Here is an 18,159-nt window from a genome sequence, read left to right as displayed (position 1 = left end):
GTACCGTAGCCCCCACCATCAGCCACCTGACCAATCCACTTCCCTCCTCTCTCCTTCTTTCCTTAACTTGAGTCGTTTCCCTGTTTGCACTATTGTCTCAGTCTGGATCTGTTCCCTCTCACAGTCTCTCTGCTAATGTTCCATTCCCTTCGATTTTGTAAGTTTCGTGCCCCTTTCCATCCTGTGAAATCCCGGCAGTGGCTGCTTGCTAATTGAGCCTGAGGTCATTGGCTAATAAAAAGGATTGAAAGGGAATTAAAGCCTATTTCCATAAGCCTAAAAGCACTGCAGCAGATCTGACCAGGCCCACAGATATGGTCCAGCCTAAAAATACCCACTATTCTGACCCATCCTACTTACACCAAATTGTTCACCACCACCACCACCACCAGTGTGGTTTTAGAGTGAGCAGTCAGTCATTAGCCATTTAATTCCATTAGCCAATAGTACCCGCACCTGGCCGCCAAGCCAATGCCCCATAAGTCACCATGCTCCTCTATGATGAGGATCAGCAGTGACCCCAGTGACCTCATTACAATATAAACCATAATAAAACGTAGTACCATACCAAAGGGAACTTTTATTTAAGCACACTTCATGCTTCACTGGGGAATATCCAACTGCCATGTAAGTGTCTGTTGCTTAAAAAAATGTAACTGAATTTATGAACATTTTCTTAACAGACACTTATAACAGGTTCTTTAGAACAGTCGGGCCGGAAAATGTGGTAATATCATATGAAATACTACGGTATCCTAAAATGTTGGGACCATAAGTATCATGACATCTTAGTAACATGATTACCAGTATACCGTGCAACACTAGTTCTTAGAAGCTTTCTTTCAGAATAATTATATCAGTGATATTTCTCACAGCCTAGCACTATTGGTGTTTTGATTAGACCGATTATGATACCGATCATTGGAGGACCAAAAAAAAAGCCGATACCGGTTAATCGGACAAATGTTATATATATATTTGTAATAATGACAATTACATCAATACTGAAGGAACAATGAACTCTTATTTTAACTTAACATAATACATAAATCACATCTATTTAGTCTCAAATAAATAATGAAACATGTTCAATTTGGTTTAAATAAAGCAAAAATTCAGTTGGAGAAAAAAGTAAAAGTGCAATATGTGCCATGTAAAAAAGCTAACGTTTAAGTTCCTTGCTCAGAACATCAAATCAAAAATCAAATCAAATTTTATTTGTCACATACACATGGTTAGCAGATGTTAATGTGAGTGTAGCGAAATGCTTGTGCTTCTAGTTCCGACAATGCAGTAATAACCAACAACTAATCTAGCTAACAATTCCAAACCTACTACCTTATAGACACAAGTGTAAGGGGATAAAGAATATGTACATAAAGATATATGAATGAGTGATGGTACATGAGAACATATGAAAGCTGGTGGTTCAATATTCCCAGCTAAGAACTTTTAGGTTGTAGTAATTATAGGAATTATGACGCGTCGACTATTTCTCTCTATACCATTTGTATTTCATATACCTTTGACTATTGTATGTTCTTATAGGCACTTTAGTATTGCCAGCCTAATCTCGGGAGTTGATAGGCTTGAAGTCATAAACAGCGCTGTGCTTCAAGCATTGCGAAGAGCTGCTGGCAAACGCAGTAAAGAGCTGTTTGAATGAATGCTTACGAGCCTGCTGCTGCCTACCACCACTAAGTCAGACTGCTCTATCAAATATCAAATCATAGACTTATAATAAACACACAGAAATACGAGCCTTTGGTCATTAATATGGTCAAATCCGGAAACTATAATTTTGAAAACAAAATGTTTATTCTTTCAGTGAAATACGGAACCATTCCGTATTTTGTCAAATGGGTGGCAACGCTAAGTCTAAATATTGCTGTTACATTTCACAATCTTCAAAGTTATGTCATAATTCTGTACATTTCTAGCAAATTAATTACGGTCTTTGTTAGGAAGAAACAGTTCGCAACGATCCAGGCGGCCCAAATTGTTGCATATATCCTGACTCTGCTTGCACTGAACGCAAGAGAAGTGACATAATTTCCCTAGTTAATATTGCCTGCTAACATGTATTTATTTTAACTAAATATGCAGGTTTAAAAATATATACCTCTGTGTAATGATTTTAAGAAAAGCATTGATGTTTATGGTTAGGTACATTTGTGCAACAAATGTGCTTTTTCGCAAATGCGCTTTTGTTAATTCATCACCCGTTTCATCAAGTTGAAATAATTTATCATCGAATGACAGCCTAACAGGCACTGAATTAATTATATGCAACGTTGGACAAGCTAGTTAACCTAGTAATATCATCAACCATGTGTAGTTAACTAGTAATTATGTGAAGATCGATTGTTTTTTATAAAATAAGTTTAATGCTAGCTAGCAACTTACCTTGGCTCCTTGCTGCCACAAGGTCCTTTTGACGCTGCACTCACGTAACAGGTGGTCAACCTGCCACACAGTTTCCTCATGGATTGCAATGTAATCGGCCATAATCAGCATCCAGAAAGGCAGATTACTGATTGTTATGAAAACTTGAAAATCGGCCCTAATTAATCGCCCATGCCGATTAATCAGTCGACCTCTGGTTTTGATACACTTCTCTTTAAAAACCAAATTGTTTTACTGTCATGTCTGCTAGTCACGAGATGCGCTTAAAAAAGCAGGATTAATATAGGCCTAAAAATGTCATCCTAAACTATATTAAAGAATCCATCTTTCTGGTGCTCCTTACATTCTTATTGGTGGCTAATGTTTTTAAAGTTGGCAGTAGTGTGTGTATGCTTTGTGGGAGAGAGAGTGGTGTGTGTGTGTTTATGTGAGAAAATGGAGAGAGAGTGCGTGTGTCACACATGGAGCTAACAAAAATATATGAAAATGTCTGCTCTACTCAAAATTACAAACAACTAATTGCAGCATTACTGCAAAAATGGAAGAGGCAAGAGGAAGGGGGAGAAAGTAAGGAACTTGTCTGTCAGCCATGTATTAACCTCTTACGGCTCATTGGGACGCTAGCGTCCCACATCGACAACATCCGGTGAAATTGCAGAGTGCGAAATTCAGAATACAGAAATCGTAATATTAAACATTCATGAAAATACAAGTGTTATACATCAGTTAAAAGCTTAACTTCTTGTTAATCCAGCCGCTTTGTCAGATTTCAAAAAGGCTTTACGGCAAAAGCACACCATGTGATTATCTGAGGATAGCGCCTCGCACACAAAAGCATTACATACATTTCCAACCAAGCAGAGGCGTCACAAAAGTCAGAAATAGCGATAAAATAAATCACTTACCTTTGAAGATCTTCATCTGGTTGCAATCACAAGGTTCCCAGCTACATAACAAATAGTCATTTTGTTTGATAAAGTTTACTTTATATCCCAAAAAAGCCATTGCCATTGTAAAAAGCCACAGACATTGTAATCAGTGGTGAGCTGGGAAAAAAAATCTGGATGGATTGCTTGCCATATCAGTTCTGTTATACTCACAGACATTTTCAACCTCTCCCTGTCTGACTCTGTAATACAAACATGTTTTAAGCAGACCACCATAGTCCCTGTGCCCAAGAACACTAAGATAACCTGCCTAAATGACTACCGACCCATAGCACTCACATCTTTAGCCATGAGTGCTTTGAAAGGCTGGTCATGGCTCACATCAACACCATTATCCCAGAAACCCTTGACCCATTCAAATTCACATACCGCCCCAACAGACCTACAGATGATGCAATCTCTATTGCACTCCACACTGCCCTTTCCCACCTGGAGAAAAGGAACACCTATGTGAGAATGCTATTCATTTCAGCGTTCAACACCATAGTGCCCTCAAAGCTCATGACTAAGCTAAGGACCCCGGGACTAAACACCTCACTCTGCAACTGGATCCTGGACTTCCTGACGGGCCACCCCCAGGTGGTAAGGGTAGGTAACAACACATCCGCCATGCTGATCCTCAACACAGGGGCCCCTCAGGGGTGTGTACTCAGTCCCCTCCTGTACTCCCTGTTCACTCATGACTGCATGACCAGGCACAACTCCCAACACCATCATTAAATTTGCAGATGACACAACAGTGGTAGGCCAGATCACTGACAACGATGAGACAGCCTATAGGGAGGATATCAGAGACCTGACCGTGTTGTGCAAGGACAACAACAACCTCTCCCTCAACGTGATCAAGACAAAGGAGATGATTGTGGACTACAGGAAAAGGAGGACCGAGCACGCTCCCATTCTCATCGACGGGGCTGCAGTAGAGCAGGTTGAGAGCTTCAAGTTCCCTGGTGTCCACATAACCAACAAACTAACATGGTCCAAGCACACCAAGACACTCGTGAAGAGGGCACAACAAAACCTATTCCCCCTCAGGAGACTGAAAATATTTGGCATGGGTCCTCAGATCCTCAAAAGGATCTACAGCTGCACCATCAAGAGCATCCTGACGGGTTGCATCACTGCCTGGTATGGCAACTGCTCGGCCTCCGACCACAAGGCACTACAGAGGGTAGTGCGTACGGCGAATACATCACTGTGGCCAAGCTTCCTGCCATCCAGGACCTCTATACCAGGTGGTGTCAGAGGAAGGCCCTAAAAATGGTCAAAGACTCCAGCCACCCTAGTCATAGACTGTTCTCTCTGCTACCGCACGGCAAGCGGTACCGGAGCGCCAAGTCTAGGTCCAAGAGGTTTCTAAACAGCTTCTACCCCCAAGTCATAAGACTCCTGAACATCTAATCAAACGGCATTTGTAATGATACTAACTTGAGGTAGAGAATAATTTATTAATTAGAAGACTGATTGATCAGATTTTAAAATATCTGAAGAGTTATATTAGGAAAATTATAACTTTGTAATCTGAAGATTTTCCTTGGTTCCCCGACTTCCTAGTTAATTACATTTACATGATTCGTTTAATCACGTAATAATAATTACAGAGAATTGATTTGATAAAATAACAGCCTTCACTTTTAATGATGCCAAAGACACGGCACTACCCAGACTATTTGCATTGCGCCCCCACCCCCACGCTCGACACCAGTGCCCCCGCACATTGACTCTGTATCGGTACCCCCTGTATATAGCCCCGCTATTGTGATTTACTGTGTTGTCTAATTATTTGTTATGCTTAACTCTTACTTTTTGTTAGGTATTTAGGTACTGCATTGTTGGTTAAAGGCTTGTAAATAAAAATGTCCCTGTAAGGTCTACTACACCTGTTCTATTCAGCGCATGTGACAAATAAAATTTGATTTGTGGGAAACAAGCTTATGCTGCTCTCACTACATGTGAACACCACACAGACACATTTGTGCGGGATTGTTTTCGTTTACTGTCAGTTTGGGTTGCGTTTTTTCGCTAGTTCATGTTTTACAGGTGGTTTTTCCCTGGACTGTGTCTGAGTGTGTTTCATGGCTACTGCTGTAGTCAGGTGTCCTGTGATTTTTGAGCTGGTTTATTAAACACCCTATTCATTCTGTACTTGTTTCTCCTGCGCCTGACTCCACACCCACATCTCCTTGGGGAGTTTTGACAGAATCCCGCACCGGATATCATGGAGTCAGCAGGAGCTAACGCGCCCACCCCGTCCATGCAACAACATACAGCGGTATTACACCGTTTGGGGACAGCTATGGATCAGGTGTTGGCGAGAATGGAGAGATGGGAGAGGAGCGGCCTCCCTACCCAGTCTCCAGCCACTCTCCATCCTGCACCACCACCCTCTCTGGCGGCGTCCGGCCCCAGCGGGATTCGACGAGGGACTACGATGAGACGGCTGCCGAGTGTAAGGGGTTCCTGCTCCAGCTGTAGCTGTATCTGTTGACCGTTCACCAGACTCCCTCGGGAGAGGAGAGTGTCAACGTCCTCGTCTCCTGCCTTTCAGGTAAAGCCCTGGAGTGGGCCAACACGGTCTGGGAGGGCCCGGACTCAGCGAGGGACCATTACCCAGAGTTCACCAGCCGCTCCCGGGCGGTGTTCGATCACCCACCCGAGGGCAGAACGGGGCGTGAACGGCTGTTTCACTTAAGGCAGGAGACGAGGAGCGTGCAGGATTTCGCGCTGGAGTTCCGGACCCTGGCCACCGGCGTGGGGTGGAATGACAGGGCCCTGATGGACAATTATAGGTGTAGTCTGCGGGAGTATGTCCGCAGGGAGCTAGCCTGTCGTTACACTACTCTCACTCTGGCCCAGCTAATAGACATGTCCATCAGGCTGGACAACTTGCTGGCTGCTCGCAGGTGTCCTGACCAGGGTCTGTTCGTTCCACCCCCCAGCGCTCCTGCTCCGACAGTGGGTGCTGCTGCTGCTAGGGCATCCGGAGGAGGAGCCTCCTCCTGCACCAGTTGTGGTCGGAGAGGACTCACTGCTGACAGGTGCTGGAGGAGCTCGTCTGGGAGCCGAGAGAGCAGGCAGAGCATGACTCGAACACCTCAGGTGAGTCAGCACCCAGCTCACCCAGAGCCCCCTGTTGGTCATATCTATGTGTTGATTTCCTTTCCTGATTTTTCCCCTCATTCCCAGCTTAAGGCGCTAGTCGATTCAGGCACAGCAGGGAGTTTAATGGACCGCGGTTTCGCGCGTAAGTTAGGGATTCCCTTGGTTCAAATAGACCAACTCTTCCCTGTGCACACCCTAGATAGTCGACCGTTAGGGTCAGGGCTGATCAGGGAGGCCATGGTTCCACTGGACATGGTGACACAGGGGGGGTCATGAGGAGCGGATTAGTCTCTTCCTCATTGATTCTCCTGCGTTTCCAGTGGTGCTGGGTATTCCCTGGTTGGCTTATCTCAATCCTAAAATTTCATGGAAACAGGGGGCTCTTAAGGGTTGGTCAGAGGAGTGCTCAGGTAGGTGTGTAGGAGTTTCCATCGGTGCAACGACGGTGGAGAGTCCAGACCAAGTCTCCACTGTGCGCATTCCCCCCGAATATGCTGATTTGGCAATCACCTTCTGTAAACCTCCAGGTAAACGCCGCACTTCCCAGGAGTCACGTGTATCCCCTGTCACAGGAGGAGACGGTGGCTATGGAGACATGTCATCGAATCTCTGGGACAGGGGTACATTCCCTCCACATCACCTGTCTCCTCGAGTTTCTTTTTTGTGAAGAAGAAGGAGATAGGCCTGCATCCGTGCATTGACTATAGAGGTCTAAATTCCATCACAATGGGGTTCAGTTACCCGCTACCTCTCATCGCCACGGCGGTGGAATCATTCCACGGAGCACGCTTCTTCACAAAACTGGATCTTAGGAGCACATATAACTTGGAGCGAATCCGGGTTGGACATGAGTGGAAAACCGCGTTCAGTACCAAATTTGGTCATTATGAGTAGCTCGTCATGCCTTATGGGTTGAAAAATGCTCCAGCAGTTTTCCAATCCTTTGTTGACGAGATTTTCAGGGACCTGCATGGGCAGGGTGTGGTGGTTTACATCGATGACATACTGATCTATTCTGCCACACGCGCCGCGCATGTGTCTCTGGTGCACAAGGTACTTGGGCGACTGTTGGAGCATGACCTGTACGTCAATGCCAAGAAATGTGTGTTCTCCAAACAAGCCGTCTCTTTCCTGGGGTATCGCATTTCCACATCTGGGGTGGTGATGGAGTGTAACCGCATTGCGGCCGTGCGTAATTGGCTGACTCCGACCACGTAAAGGAGGTGCAGCGGTTTTTAGGGTTTGCCAATTACTACCAGAGGTTTATCCGGGGTTTTGGGCAGGTGGCTGCTCCCATTACCTCACTGCTGAAGGGAGAGCCGGCACGTTTGTGGTGGTCGGTGGAGGTGTACAGAGCTTTTGGTCGTCTGAAAGCGTTATTTACCGACGCTCCCGTATTGGCGCATCCGGACCCCTCTTTGCCATTCATAGTGGAGAGGGACGCATCCGAGGCTGGGGTTGCAGCCGTGCTATCGCAGCGCTCGGGCGCACCCCCGTAGCTTCACCCCTGCGCTTTCTTTTCAAGGAAGCTCAGTCCGGCTGAGCGAAACTATGATGTGGGGAATCGGGAGTTGCTGGCTGTGGTAAAAGCTCTGAAGGTGTGGAGACATTGGCTTGAGGGGGCGAAACACTCTTTTCTCATCTGGACTGACCACCGTAATCTGGAGTACATCCGGACGGCGAGGAGACTGAGTCCTCGCCAGGCAAGGTGAGCGATGTTTTTTTACCAGGTTTCGCCTTACTATCTCTTACAGACCAGGTTCCCGTAACGCGAAGGCCGACGCACTGTCACGTTTCTATGATACGGAGGAGAGGCCCATCGATCCCACCCCCATACTTTCGGCCTCTTGTCTGGTGGCACCGGTGTTATGGGAGGTGGACGTGGACATCGAGCGGGCGTCTCGGTTAGAACCTCCTCCACCACAGTGTCCAGCGGGCCCGGAAGTACGTCCCACTTGGTGTTTGTGATAGATTGATCAGGTGGGCCTACATGCTACCCTCCTCTGGTCATCCGGGGATTGATGAGGACAGTGCGGGCTCTTAGGGGGAAGTACTGGTGGCCCACCTTGGCTAAGGATGTGAGGGTTTATGTTTCCTCCTGTTCGGTGTGCGCTCAGTGTAAGGCTCCTAGACACCTGCATAGAGGGAAGTTACAGCCCCTCCCCATTCCACAGCTGCCTTGGTCACACCTGTCTGTTGACTTTCTTACCGATCTTCCTCCGTCACAGGGGAACACACGATCCTGGTCGTTGTGGATCGGTTCTCTAATTCCTGCCGTCTCCTCCCTTTGCCGGGTCTCCCTACGACCCTACAGACTGCGAAGGCCCTGTTTACACACGTCTTCCGGCACTACGGGGTGCCTGAGGATATAATTTCCCTTTCCTGGTTTGGAAGGCGTTCATGGAGCATCTGGGGGTCTCGATCAGCCTGACCTCTGGTTTTCAACCCAAGAGTAATGGGCAGGTGGAGAGTGAATCAGGATGTGGGCAGGTTTCTGCTGTTGTATTGCCAGGACCGGCCTGGAGAGTGAGCGAGGTTCGTCCCATGGCCCGAGATGGCCCAGAATTCACTTCGCCACTCCTGTCGCCGTTTCAGTGCGTGTTGGGTTATCAGACGGTCCTGGTACCGTGGCATCAAAGTCAGACCGAGGCTCCTGCGGTGGAGGATTGGGTGGAGCGCTCAAAGGAGACCTGGAGAGCCGTCCAGGAATCCCTTAAACAGGCCGGTGGGCGACAGAAGCTGAGCGCTGATCGCCACCGTAGTGAGGCCCCCATGTTCGCACCAGGGGACAGGGTCTGGCTCTCGACCCGAAACCTGCCTCTCCGCCTGCCCTGCCGGAAGCTGGGTCCGTGGTTTGTTGGGCCATTTAAAGTCCAGAGGAGAATAAACGAGGTGTGTTATAGGTTACAGCTCCCCTCTTAACCCCTCGTTTCATGTGTCTCTCCTCAGGCCGGTGGTGGCTGGTCCACTACAGGACGTTGAGGTACGGGAGGTCCCTCCGCCCCCCCCTGGACATCGAGGGGGGTCTGGCGTACACTGTACGGTCCATCCTGGACTCTAGACTTCGGGTGGGGGGCCTGCAGTACCTTGTGGATTGGGAGGGGTACGGTCCGGAGGAGAGGTGCTGGGTGCCGGTGGGGGACATCTTGGACCCATCTCTGCTGGGTGAGTTCCACCGCCTCCATTCTGAATGCCCTGCGCCTCGCCCTCCGGGTCGTCCTCGAGGCTGGCGTCAGTGTGGGGGGGTACTGTCATGTACTGTGGCTCCTCTCCCTATTCGGGCGGCGCTCGGCGTTCGTCGTCGCCGGTCTACTAGCTGCCACCAATCCTTTTTTTGATTTTTGAGCTGGTTTATTAAATGCCCTTTTCATTCTGAACTTGTTTCTCCTGCGCCTGACTCCACACCCACATCTCCTTAGGGAGTTTTGACATATATCCAATGGTATGTATGACAAGACTGCTGCTTTCGTGCCTCCCGGGTAGCGCAGTGGTTAAGGGCGCTGTACTGAAGCGCCAGCTGTGCCACCAGAGACTCTGGGTTCGTGCCCAGGCTCTGTCGTAACCGGCTGTGACCGGGAGGTCCATTGGGCGACGCACAATTGGCATAGCGTCGTCCGGGTTAGGGAGGGTTTGGCCGGTAGGGATATCCTTGTCTCATCGCGCACCAGCGACTCCTGTGGCGCGCCGGGCGCAGTGCACGCTAACCAAGTTTGCCAGGTGCACGGTGTTTCCTCCAGGTTGGATGCGTGCTGTGTTAAGAAGCAGTGCGGCTTGGTTGGGTTGTGTATCGGAGGACACATGACTTTCAACCTTCGTCTCTCCCGGGCCCGTACGGGAGTAGTAGCGATGAGACAAGATAGCTACTAACAATTAGATACCACGAAAAAGGGGGTAAAAACAGACGGGCTGACAAAGTGTCAAGAGTAATGTATCGCTTTTAACCTCTCTGAACCACCCATACTGGATCCGGGATAATTGTCATCAGCAACGCTGAATAGCATAGCGCCACAGTCAAATAATATTACTAGAAAATATTCATATTCATGAAATCACAAGTGCAATATTGCAAAACACAGCTTAGCCTTTTGTTAATCCACCTGTCGTCTCAGATTTTGAAATTATGCTTTACAGCGAAAGCAATACAAGCGTTTGTGTAAGTTTATTGATCGCTCAACAAAACAATAAGTACACTTAGCGTCAGGTAACTTGGTCACGAAAATCAGAAAAGCAATCAAATTAATCGTTTACCTTTGATGACCTTTGGATGTTTTCACTCACGAGACTCCCAGTTAGACAACAAAAGTCCCTTTTGTTCCATAAAGATATTTTTTATATCCAAATACCTCAGTTAGTTTGGTGCGTTATGCCAAGGAATCGACCGGAAAGGGCGGTCACGACAACGCAGACAAAAATGTCAAATTATATCCATAATGTCCACAGAAACATGTCAGACGTTTTTTATAATCAATCCTCAGGGTGTTTTTCAAATATCTATTCGATAATATATCAACCGGGACAGTTGGCTTTTCACTAGGACCGGGAGTAACAATGGCCGCCTTTCTCTTTTGCATGCAACTCACTGAGAGCCCCCACCTATCCACTTACGAAATGTGGTCGTTCACACTCATTCTTCAAAATAAAAGCCTGAAACTATGTCTGAAGACTGTTGAAACCTTGAAGAAGCGATAGGAAAAGGAATCTGGTTGATATCCCTTTAAATGGAGCAATGGGAGGCTATGGAACATGGAGTTTTCAAAATAGAAGCCACTTCCTGGTTTGATGTTTATCAGGGTTTTGCCTGCAATATCAGTTCTGTTATACTCACAGACAATATTTTGACCGTTTTGGAAACTTTAGAGTGTTCTATCCTAATCTGTCAATTATATGCATATTCTAGCATCTGGTCCTGAGAAATAGGCGGTTTACTTTGGGAACGTTATTTTTCCAAAAATAAAAATAGTGCCCCCTAGTTTCAAGAGGAGTAGTTTGTGGATGTATGCTCTTTTAAAAAAGTGCAACAGTGGCTCTGTTGTGTTGTATAACTGCCCCCTGAACACTAGCAAAAACACTTATCCCACCAGACATGCCACCAGGGGCCTTTTCACAGTCCCCAAATCCAGAACAAATTCAAGAAAGTGTACAATATTATATAGAGCCCTTGCATGTTACTTCCTTCCATCTCATATTGCTCAAATAAACAGCCAACCTGGTTTTTAAAAAACAGATAAACACCTCAAAAAGCACAAAACATGAAACATAATACAGAATGACATAATTCAAACCATCAAAGTGAACACTGTCACATTCACCTATAATATCAATTGAACAGGAACACAACTATGAGAATCTAGATAGTTTGGTGTATGCATTGATATGTAGGCTGCATGTGCCTTTAAAATGTTTTTATGTAGTTCTGTCCTTGAGCTGTTCTTGTCTATTGATGTTCTGTATTATGTCATTCTGTATTATGTTTCATGTTTTGTGTGGACCCCAGGAAGAGTAGCTGCTGCTTTTGCAACAGCTAATGGGGAGCCTAATAAAATATCAAATACCACCCACACATAGCTAAGGTCAAGTCCCAGCATAACTGCTCACCTGTAGCTCCTTGTCTGTATCTGTCCTTACATTTTCTCTACAAAAGAATAATAAGCCTACACTGTATTGGAATTATCATGTGAAATAGGCCCATAAATCTGTGTGAACAAACTGAAATGTAACAAAAACCTTTCGCTCTCACTCTGAAACTGTATGTCCACTTCTATTGCTCACAGACTCACTTCCTGCTGGAATCCAAACAATGATGTGTATAAACCCTGGACTGCTGATGCTATGTTTTGGCCATGGAGAGGCTTTGAAGCCATACTGGCACTCAGAAAAGCAGAGCTCCATAGGAATGAATGGAATTCTGCAGTATTTAATTTAAATGTTTAAAGGACAAAACACATGCATTTAAGTATTTTTTGTTTTGGTGGGGATATTGACATTAATACTTTCTCAAAAAAAATAGTTATAATTTTAAAAAGGTACTTAAAGGTTTTTATACATAAAACCCTGTCAGTCATCTAGTGCACACATAAATCATTGATTCGAACCAGTGTTGCATAACAACCACCAAGTGTGCGTGTGTGTGTGCATTCATTGAGCGTAACATTGCACCTCTGGCTTGCATAATATGCCAGGCTGCTTCTGGGTGCTAACGCAGGAGAGCGTTCCAAGCTAATGTTTATTCAGAGCATGAGAAGGTGAGATTGTACAGGGTAGTCTTTCTAATGCTATCCAAGCTGATTTTCTGAGTTCATATAATACTATTATTACCATATTTCCTATGCCTTCCATGGATGATAAACACCTAAGTCAGTAGGTTTTAGTAGCTACATAAAAAAGGGCACTTGTTTAATAAGTTACTAGTGACACAGGACATGGCACCTGCACACTTTCTGACCATATAGTCTTAGAGCTGTACAGTGATGTTGCAGCAGGTGTTACTGATGTTGCAGGTAGGACCCGATATGGAATGGGCATGGGGCTTTCCCACCCAGACCAGATATGCATAAATGTATTTGTTAATGATAAAAAAGTAATGTTGTTATTACAGTAATGACTATATGTCGTAGCAGAACCAGGGTGAAATTCCCATTTAATTGTGTTTTTTTCAAGGTGTGTTTTTATGTGTGTGAAGTTTCTCCACTTTGCCTATTCCTGGGTGCTAAAATTCGAATAGTTTGCCTAATTTCAGTTTTGTGACAAAACAAGCAGTTTTGAGAATCACTGTAATTATCTAAACATCTGAAATATATTTTAATTAACCAAAAATATTGTATTTTCAGCAGTTTGAAGCTGGTGTATAAAACCAAAAGGAAAAAGAAGGGTGCAATTGTGGCCAGCAATTTGAGGCGTTCCTGCAGGTGTTCCCCCATCGAGCATCCCACTGGTTCCTTCATGAAACCAGCTAGCTAGCTAGGACACGGTGCCCCCCCAACCTCCTGCATGTCCTTCACCCCACTTGACGGGAGGAGGAGTGACACTGTGTGCTGGCTAGCTAACTGATTTTATGCAGGAACCAATGGGGTGCTTAAGGGAGGGGTTTCATGAAGGAACCAATGGGGTGATGGGGGGGGGGGGCTATCTGCAGGAACACCCCAAATTGCAGACTGCAGTTGCACACTATTGAGTAAAATACACTAAAACTTAACAGGAAGCATAGCAATTGTGCACATAGAACAGATCTACAACTTACTACAATTGCTTGTAATGAAAATGACAAATCTATAACTTACATTTCTATGTGAATTTGGTCGGGTCGCCCAAAAAGTTACATATTCCAACTTTAAATGCAAACTAGGCCTTACTGTAGCTGACAGCTTGTGGCCAATAAATCAAATTCCATTAACACTGTGCCCAAGTCTGGTTATGGGCAGTGGCGTCGCATTATTCAGGGCAGGTGTCACATCAGTTTGCGAACAATGTAAAAAATAAATAAAAAACATTTATAAATAAACATTGAGTTAATAAAGCCGCATACAAACATGGTCTCTTTTTTGCTTTCTTGGGTAAGGCAGCTCCAAAATGCAGGTGTTTCAGCCTACCAGAATGCTTTCTGTGATGGTGGGGCAGCCAGTGGAAAATACGAGTGTAGACGTTGGTAATGTTCTCTAGTTGCGCCATGATTGGTTTAATGTTCTGTCACTCATGGGGACACTACGTCACCACAAAATCTACAGGGATAGCTTGAAAATTCAAGCCCCTTGGGTCCTGCAATAGAGTTACATTAGAAGTGCCCATCCAAGAAGGCTCAAGGTCATTGACCATAGATAAATTGACACCAAATCACCTTATATCTACCGTAGCTTTGACTGGACTGATCATGTCATCATACTTTCAAAATCTTAGCTAGCAAGCTAGACAAGCAGTCATCATCCCGAATCAAGTCGACAATCTACTATTCGATCCTTGTCATATGAAGAGAAATTATAGATCAAATGTATAAGTGCTCATCGGCCAAACATTACACAAGTTGGAAATCGCAAATTCAACAGTGAGTGGTTTGGAAGGAATCAGTGGCTAACTGCAAGCGTTGCAAAGCTATCACTAGCCTGCTATTCAGTGGAGTGGGTGTGTAGTCCAAGTCTGGGTTTAAGGGTTTCTTTTTCCGAGCTTAAAAGGATAAACACTTAACACCATGGGGCCAGAAAAGGTTGTATACATTGTCAACCCAGCATGACTTCTGCCGCGTTCAAAACAACTGAAATCTCAGAACTGGGAAATCTCAGACTTCACTGAGTTCAAGACAACTGGGAACTCTGGGGGGGGGGGGGGGAGCTCTGACTGGTAAAATACGCCTTGAACGGTCATCCAACTCGGAATTCCAAGTCGGGAACTCAAGCCTCTTTCTAGAGCTCTAACTTGAAGATCACTGACGTCATGATTCGACCTTGTTTCCCCCCCCCCCCCAGAGTTCCCAGTTGTCTTGAACGCACCATAAACCCAGAAATGCCAGACTGATGACAAAGTTTGATGACAACATTTGCCCACAGAAAGGACCACCACGCCACCTTCCTGTTCAAGTGAGCACAGCACAACAAGGTGAGTCCAAAAATGTATTGAATGCTGATGCATAAATTATGTAATATGCCAGGGAGATATATATACTGTAGCTATGAAAGTAATTCTATGTGTATGTTGTAGAGGTCGACCGATTAATCGGAATAGCCGATTAATTAGGGCCGATTTCAAGTTTTCATGACAATCGTAATCACACAAAAATGACACCGATTGTGGCCGATTACATTGCACTCCACGAGGAGACTGCGTGGCAGGCTGACCACCTGTTACACGAGTAAAGCAAGAAGCCAAGGTAAGTTGCTAGCTAGCATTAAACTTACTTTATAAAAAACAATCAATCTTAACATATTCACTAGTTAACTACACATGGTTGATGATATTACTAGTTTATCTAGCTTGTCCTGCGTTGCGTATAATCGATGTGGTGCCTGTTAATTTCTCATCAAATCACAGCCTACCTCATCAAACGGGTGATGATTTAACAAGCGCATTCACGAAAAAAGCACTGTCGTTGCACCAATGTGTACCTAACCATAAACATCAATGCCTTTCATTAAAATCAATACATAAGTATTTATTTTTAAACCTGCATCTTTAGTTAATATTGCCTGCTAACATTAATTTCTTTTAACTAGGGAAATGGTGTCATTTCTCTTGCTTTCTGTGCAAGCAGAGTCAGGGTATATGCAGCATTTTGGGCCGCCTGGCTCATTGCGAACTGTGTGAAGACCATTTCTTAATTACATAGACCGTAATTAATTTGCCAGAATTGTACATAATTATGACATAACATTGAAGGTTGTGCAATGTAACAGCAATATTTAGACTAAGGGATGCCACTCGTTAGATTCACTGAAAGAATAAACGTCTTGTTTTCGAAATGATAGTTTCCAGATTTTACCATATTAATGACCTAAGGCTCGTATTTCTGTGTGTTATTATGTTATAATTAAGTATATGATTAGATATTTGATAGAGCAGTCTGACTGAGTGGTGGTAGGCAGCAGCAGGCTCGTACGCATTCATTCAAACAGCACTTTCCTTTATTTGCCAGCAGCTCTTCGCTGTGCTTCAAGCATTGAGCTGTTTATGACTTCAAGCCTATCAACTCCCGAGATTAGGCTGGTGTAACCGATGTGAAATGGCTAACTAGTTAATAGCGTTAATAGCGTTTCAATCGTGACGTCACTCAATCTGAGACCTTGAAGTAGTTGTTCCCTTTGTGGAGCGATAGGTAACGATGCTTCGAGGGTGGTTGTTGTCGATGTGTCCCTGGTTCAAGCCCAGGTAGGGGCGAGGAGAGGGACGGGAGCTATACTGTTACACTGGCAATACTATAGTGCCTATAAAAACATCCATCAACATCCAAGGTTGATGAAATACAAATGGTATAGAGAGAAATAGTCCTATAATTCCTATAATAACTACAACCTAAAACTTCTTACCTGGGAATATAAGACTCATGTTAAAAGGAACCACCAGCTTTAATATGTTCTCATGTTCTGAGCAAGGAACTTAAACGTTAGCTTTTTTACATGGCACATATTGCACTTTTACTTTCTTCTCCAACACTTTGTTTTTGCATTATTTAAACCAAATTGAACATGTTTCCTTATTTATTTGAAGATAAATTGATTTTATTGAAGTATTATATTAAGTTAAAATAAAAGTGTTCGTTCAGTATTGTTGTAATTGTCATTATTACAAATAAATAAATAAAATATAAATCAGCTGATTAATCGGTATCAACTTTTTTTGGTCCTCCAATAATCGGTATCGGCGTTGAAAAATCATATTAGGTCGACCTCTAGTATGTTGTGTAGTAAGCTGTTAGAAGCCCATGTGCCTCACTCTAATAATTTGGTCCCTTTCCCCCTCATAACTTAGCCTACTGTTGGTGGTGCATAGCCTATATCCTGTTATAGATAAATGTAAACATTGAATATTGTAAGAGCTTTCATTGTCTGTTTATATACCCCCTTTATTTATCCTATGGTTATGACTTGGTGTACAGGTAGAATACCGTAAGAACGACCCATGTTCTGAATTCTGTCACTGTACATTTCAAAAGTGCTGAACTTAAAGTTATGTTGACTACATTCGTCCTAGCTCAATCATTAATGTCTTAATTGAAATTATGGAATCCCTCTTATCTGCTCATCATTCCCTTATACCATAGTTTGTACAGCTTAATTGTCCGTAGAAACAACATTTGTTTAAGCAAAAAAGCTCTGCTGTTGGGACACATTTACGTAGGCCCCAACGGTTTGTGGGCACCGTTTGTCACCGTTATAGTGCAATTAATGTATTGTTTAGTGTCGTGTGTAGTGGCTCTGCTGGCATGCATCTAAAAAATGTGTTTGCCCCACCAAGATATACATGCTAAAATCAACACTGTTTATGGGGGTGGGTGACAGACATAGACCGTAAATTACTGCACCAAGTGTACACCTGCAATAATACTATAAATGCATTGAGAATAAATGGTTGGATTGCAGAAGCTACTAACGAAGTCAAAAATATAATTGAATTACGTTATGTTTAGATGGGACATCCTGAATGGGACATGATGTGAAGATAAGAAAAGTAGCAAAATAAACACATACGTACATAGCTAATGTGTCTTACCTTTTTGACAGGTTTGTGAGTAGGGACCGCACTAAACGCAGCGGACGACATTGACAGATCACCCATGACAATTTCGCTGTTCTTGCTCACTGTCATGGCTGAGTATTTTTCCGCCACGTTCTCGCTCTCCTTTACTTCTTTGCTGGCTTGTTTCAGCTCCAACTTTCCGTCCCCTAGAGTGTCCGACATTCCGATAAATAATGAAAACATGCAACAAATTAGTTAGAACGTGGTAGTAGCTAGTTAGCTACAGAATTAGTGTTGCTGCCAACTGTTCGGTATTTTGAGGAAGAGTGAATTATGTGTGCAGCTGAAGAAACCATTTGGTATATTAGTTGGCCATTTTATCTTTACAAACTAGTGTAGCAATTGCTGTCATAAAACGGCTGGTTGCCTGCGCAGTTCCTTCGCGTGCACCAAGCTGCAGTCTTTTGCATAGCAGTCACCTGAAAATGTGCGCTATGGGGGGTGATATGAGCCAAAATTAAGCCTAGGCAACCGTACCACCGTGTGT

The 18,159-nt window shown here is 44.4% G+C and overlaps 1 protein-coding gene across 1 annotated transcript in view; it reads right to left on the bottom strand.

Moving 5' to 3' along the window:
* The window catches only part of LOC109905569 (S-adenosylhomocysteine hydrolase-like protein 1), a 61,803-nt gene extending 43,644 nt beyond the window's left edge, over positions 1 to 18,159 (bottom strand). Inside the window, exon 1 of the mRNA XM_020503043.2 lies at positions 17,646 to 18,159. Within this exon, the coding sequence (XP_020358632.1) occupies positions 17,646 to 17,855 (210 nt within the window). The 5' untranslated portion in view covers positions 17,856 to 18,159. The remainder of the gene's footprint in view (positions 1 to 17,645) is intronic.

The sequence above is a fragment of the Oncorhynchus kisutch genome, linkage group LG1 (genome assembly GCF_002021735.2).
Source record: "Oncorhynchus kisutch isolate 150728-3 linkage group LG1, Okis_V2, whole genome shotgun sequence".
Classification (NCBI taxonomy): domain Eukaryota; kingdom Metazoa; phylum Chordata; class Actinopteri; order Salmoniformes; family Salmonidae; genus Oncorhynchus; species Oncorhynchus kisutch.
This window is presented reverse-complemented; position numbering and strand designations above follow the sequence as displayed.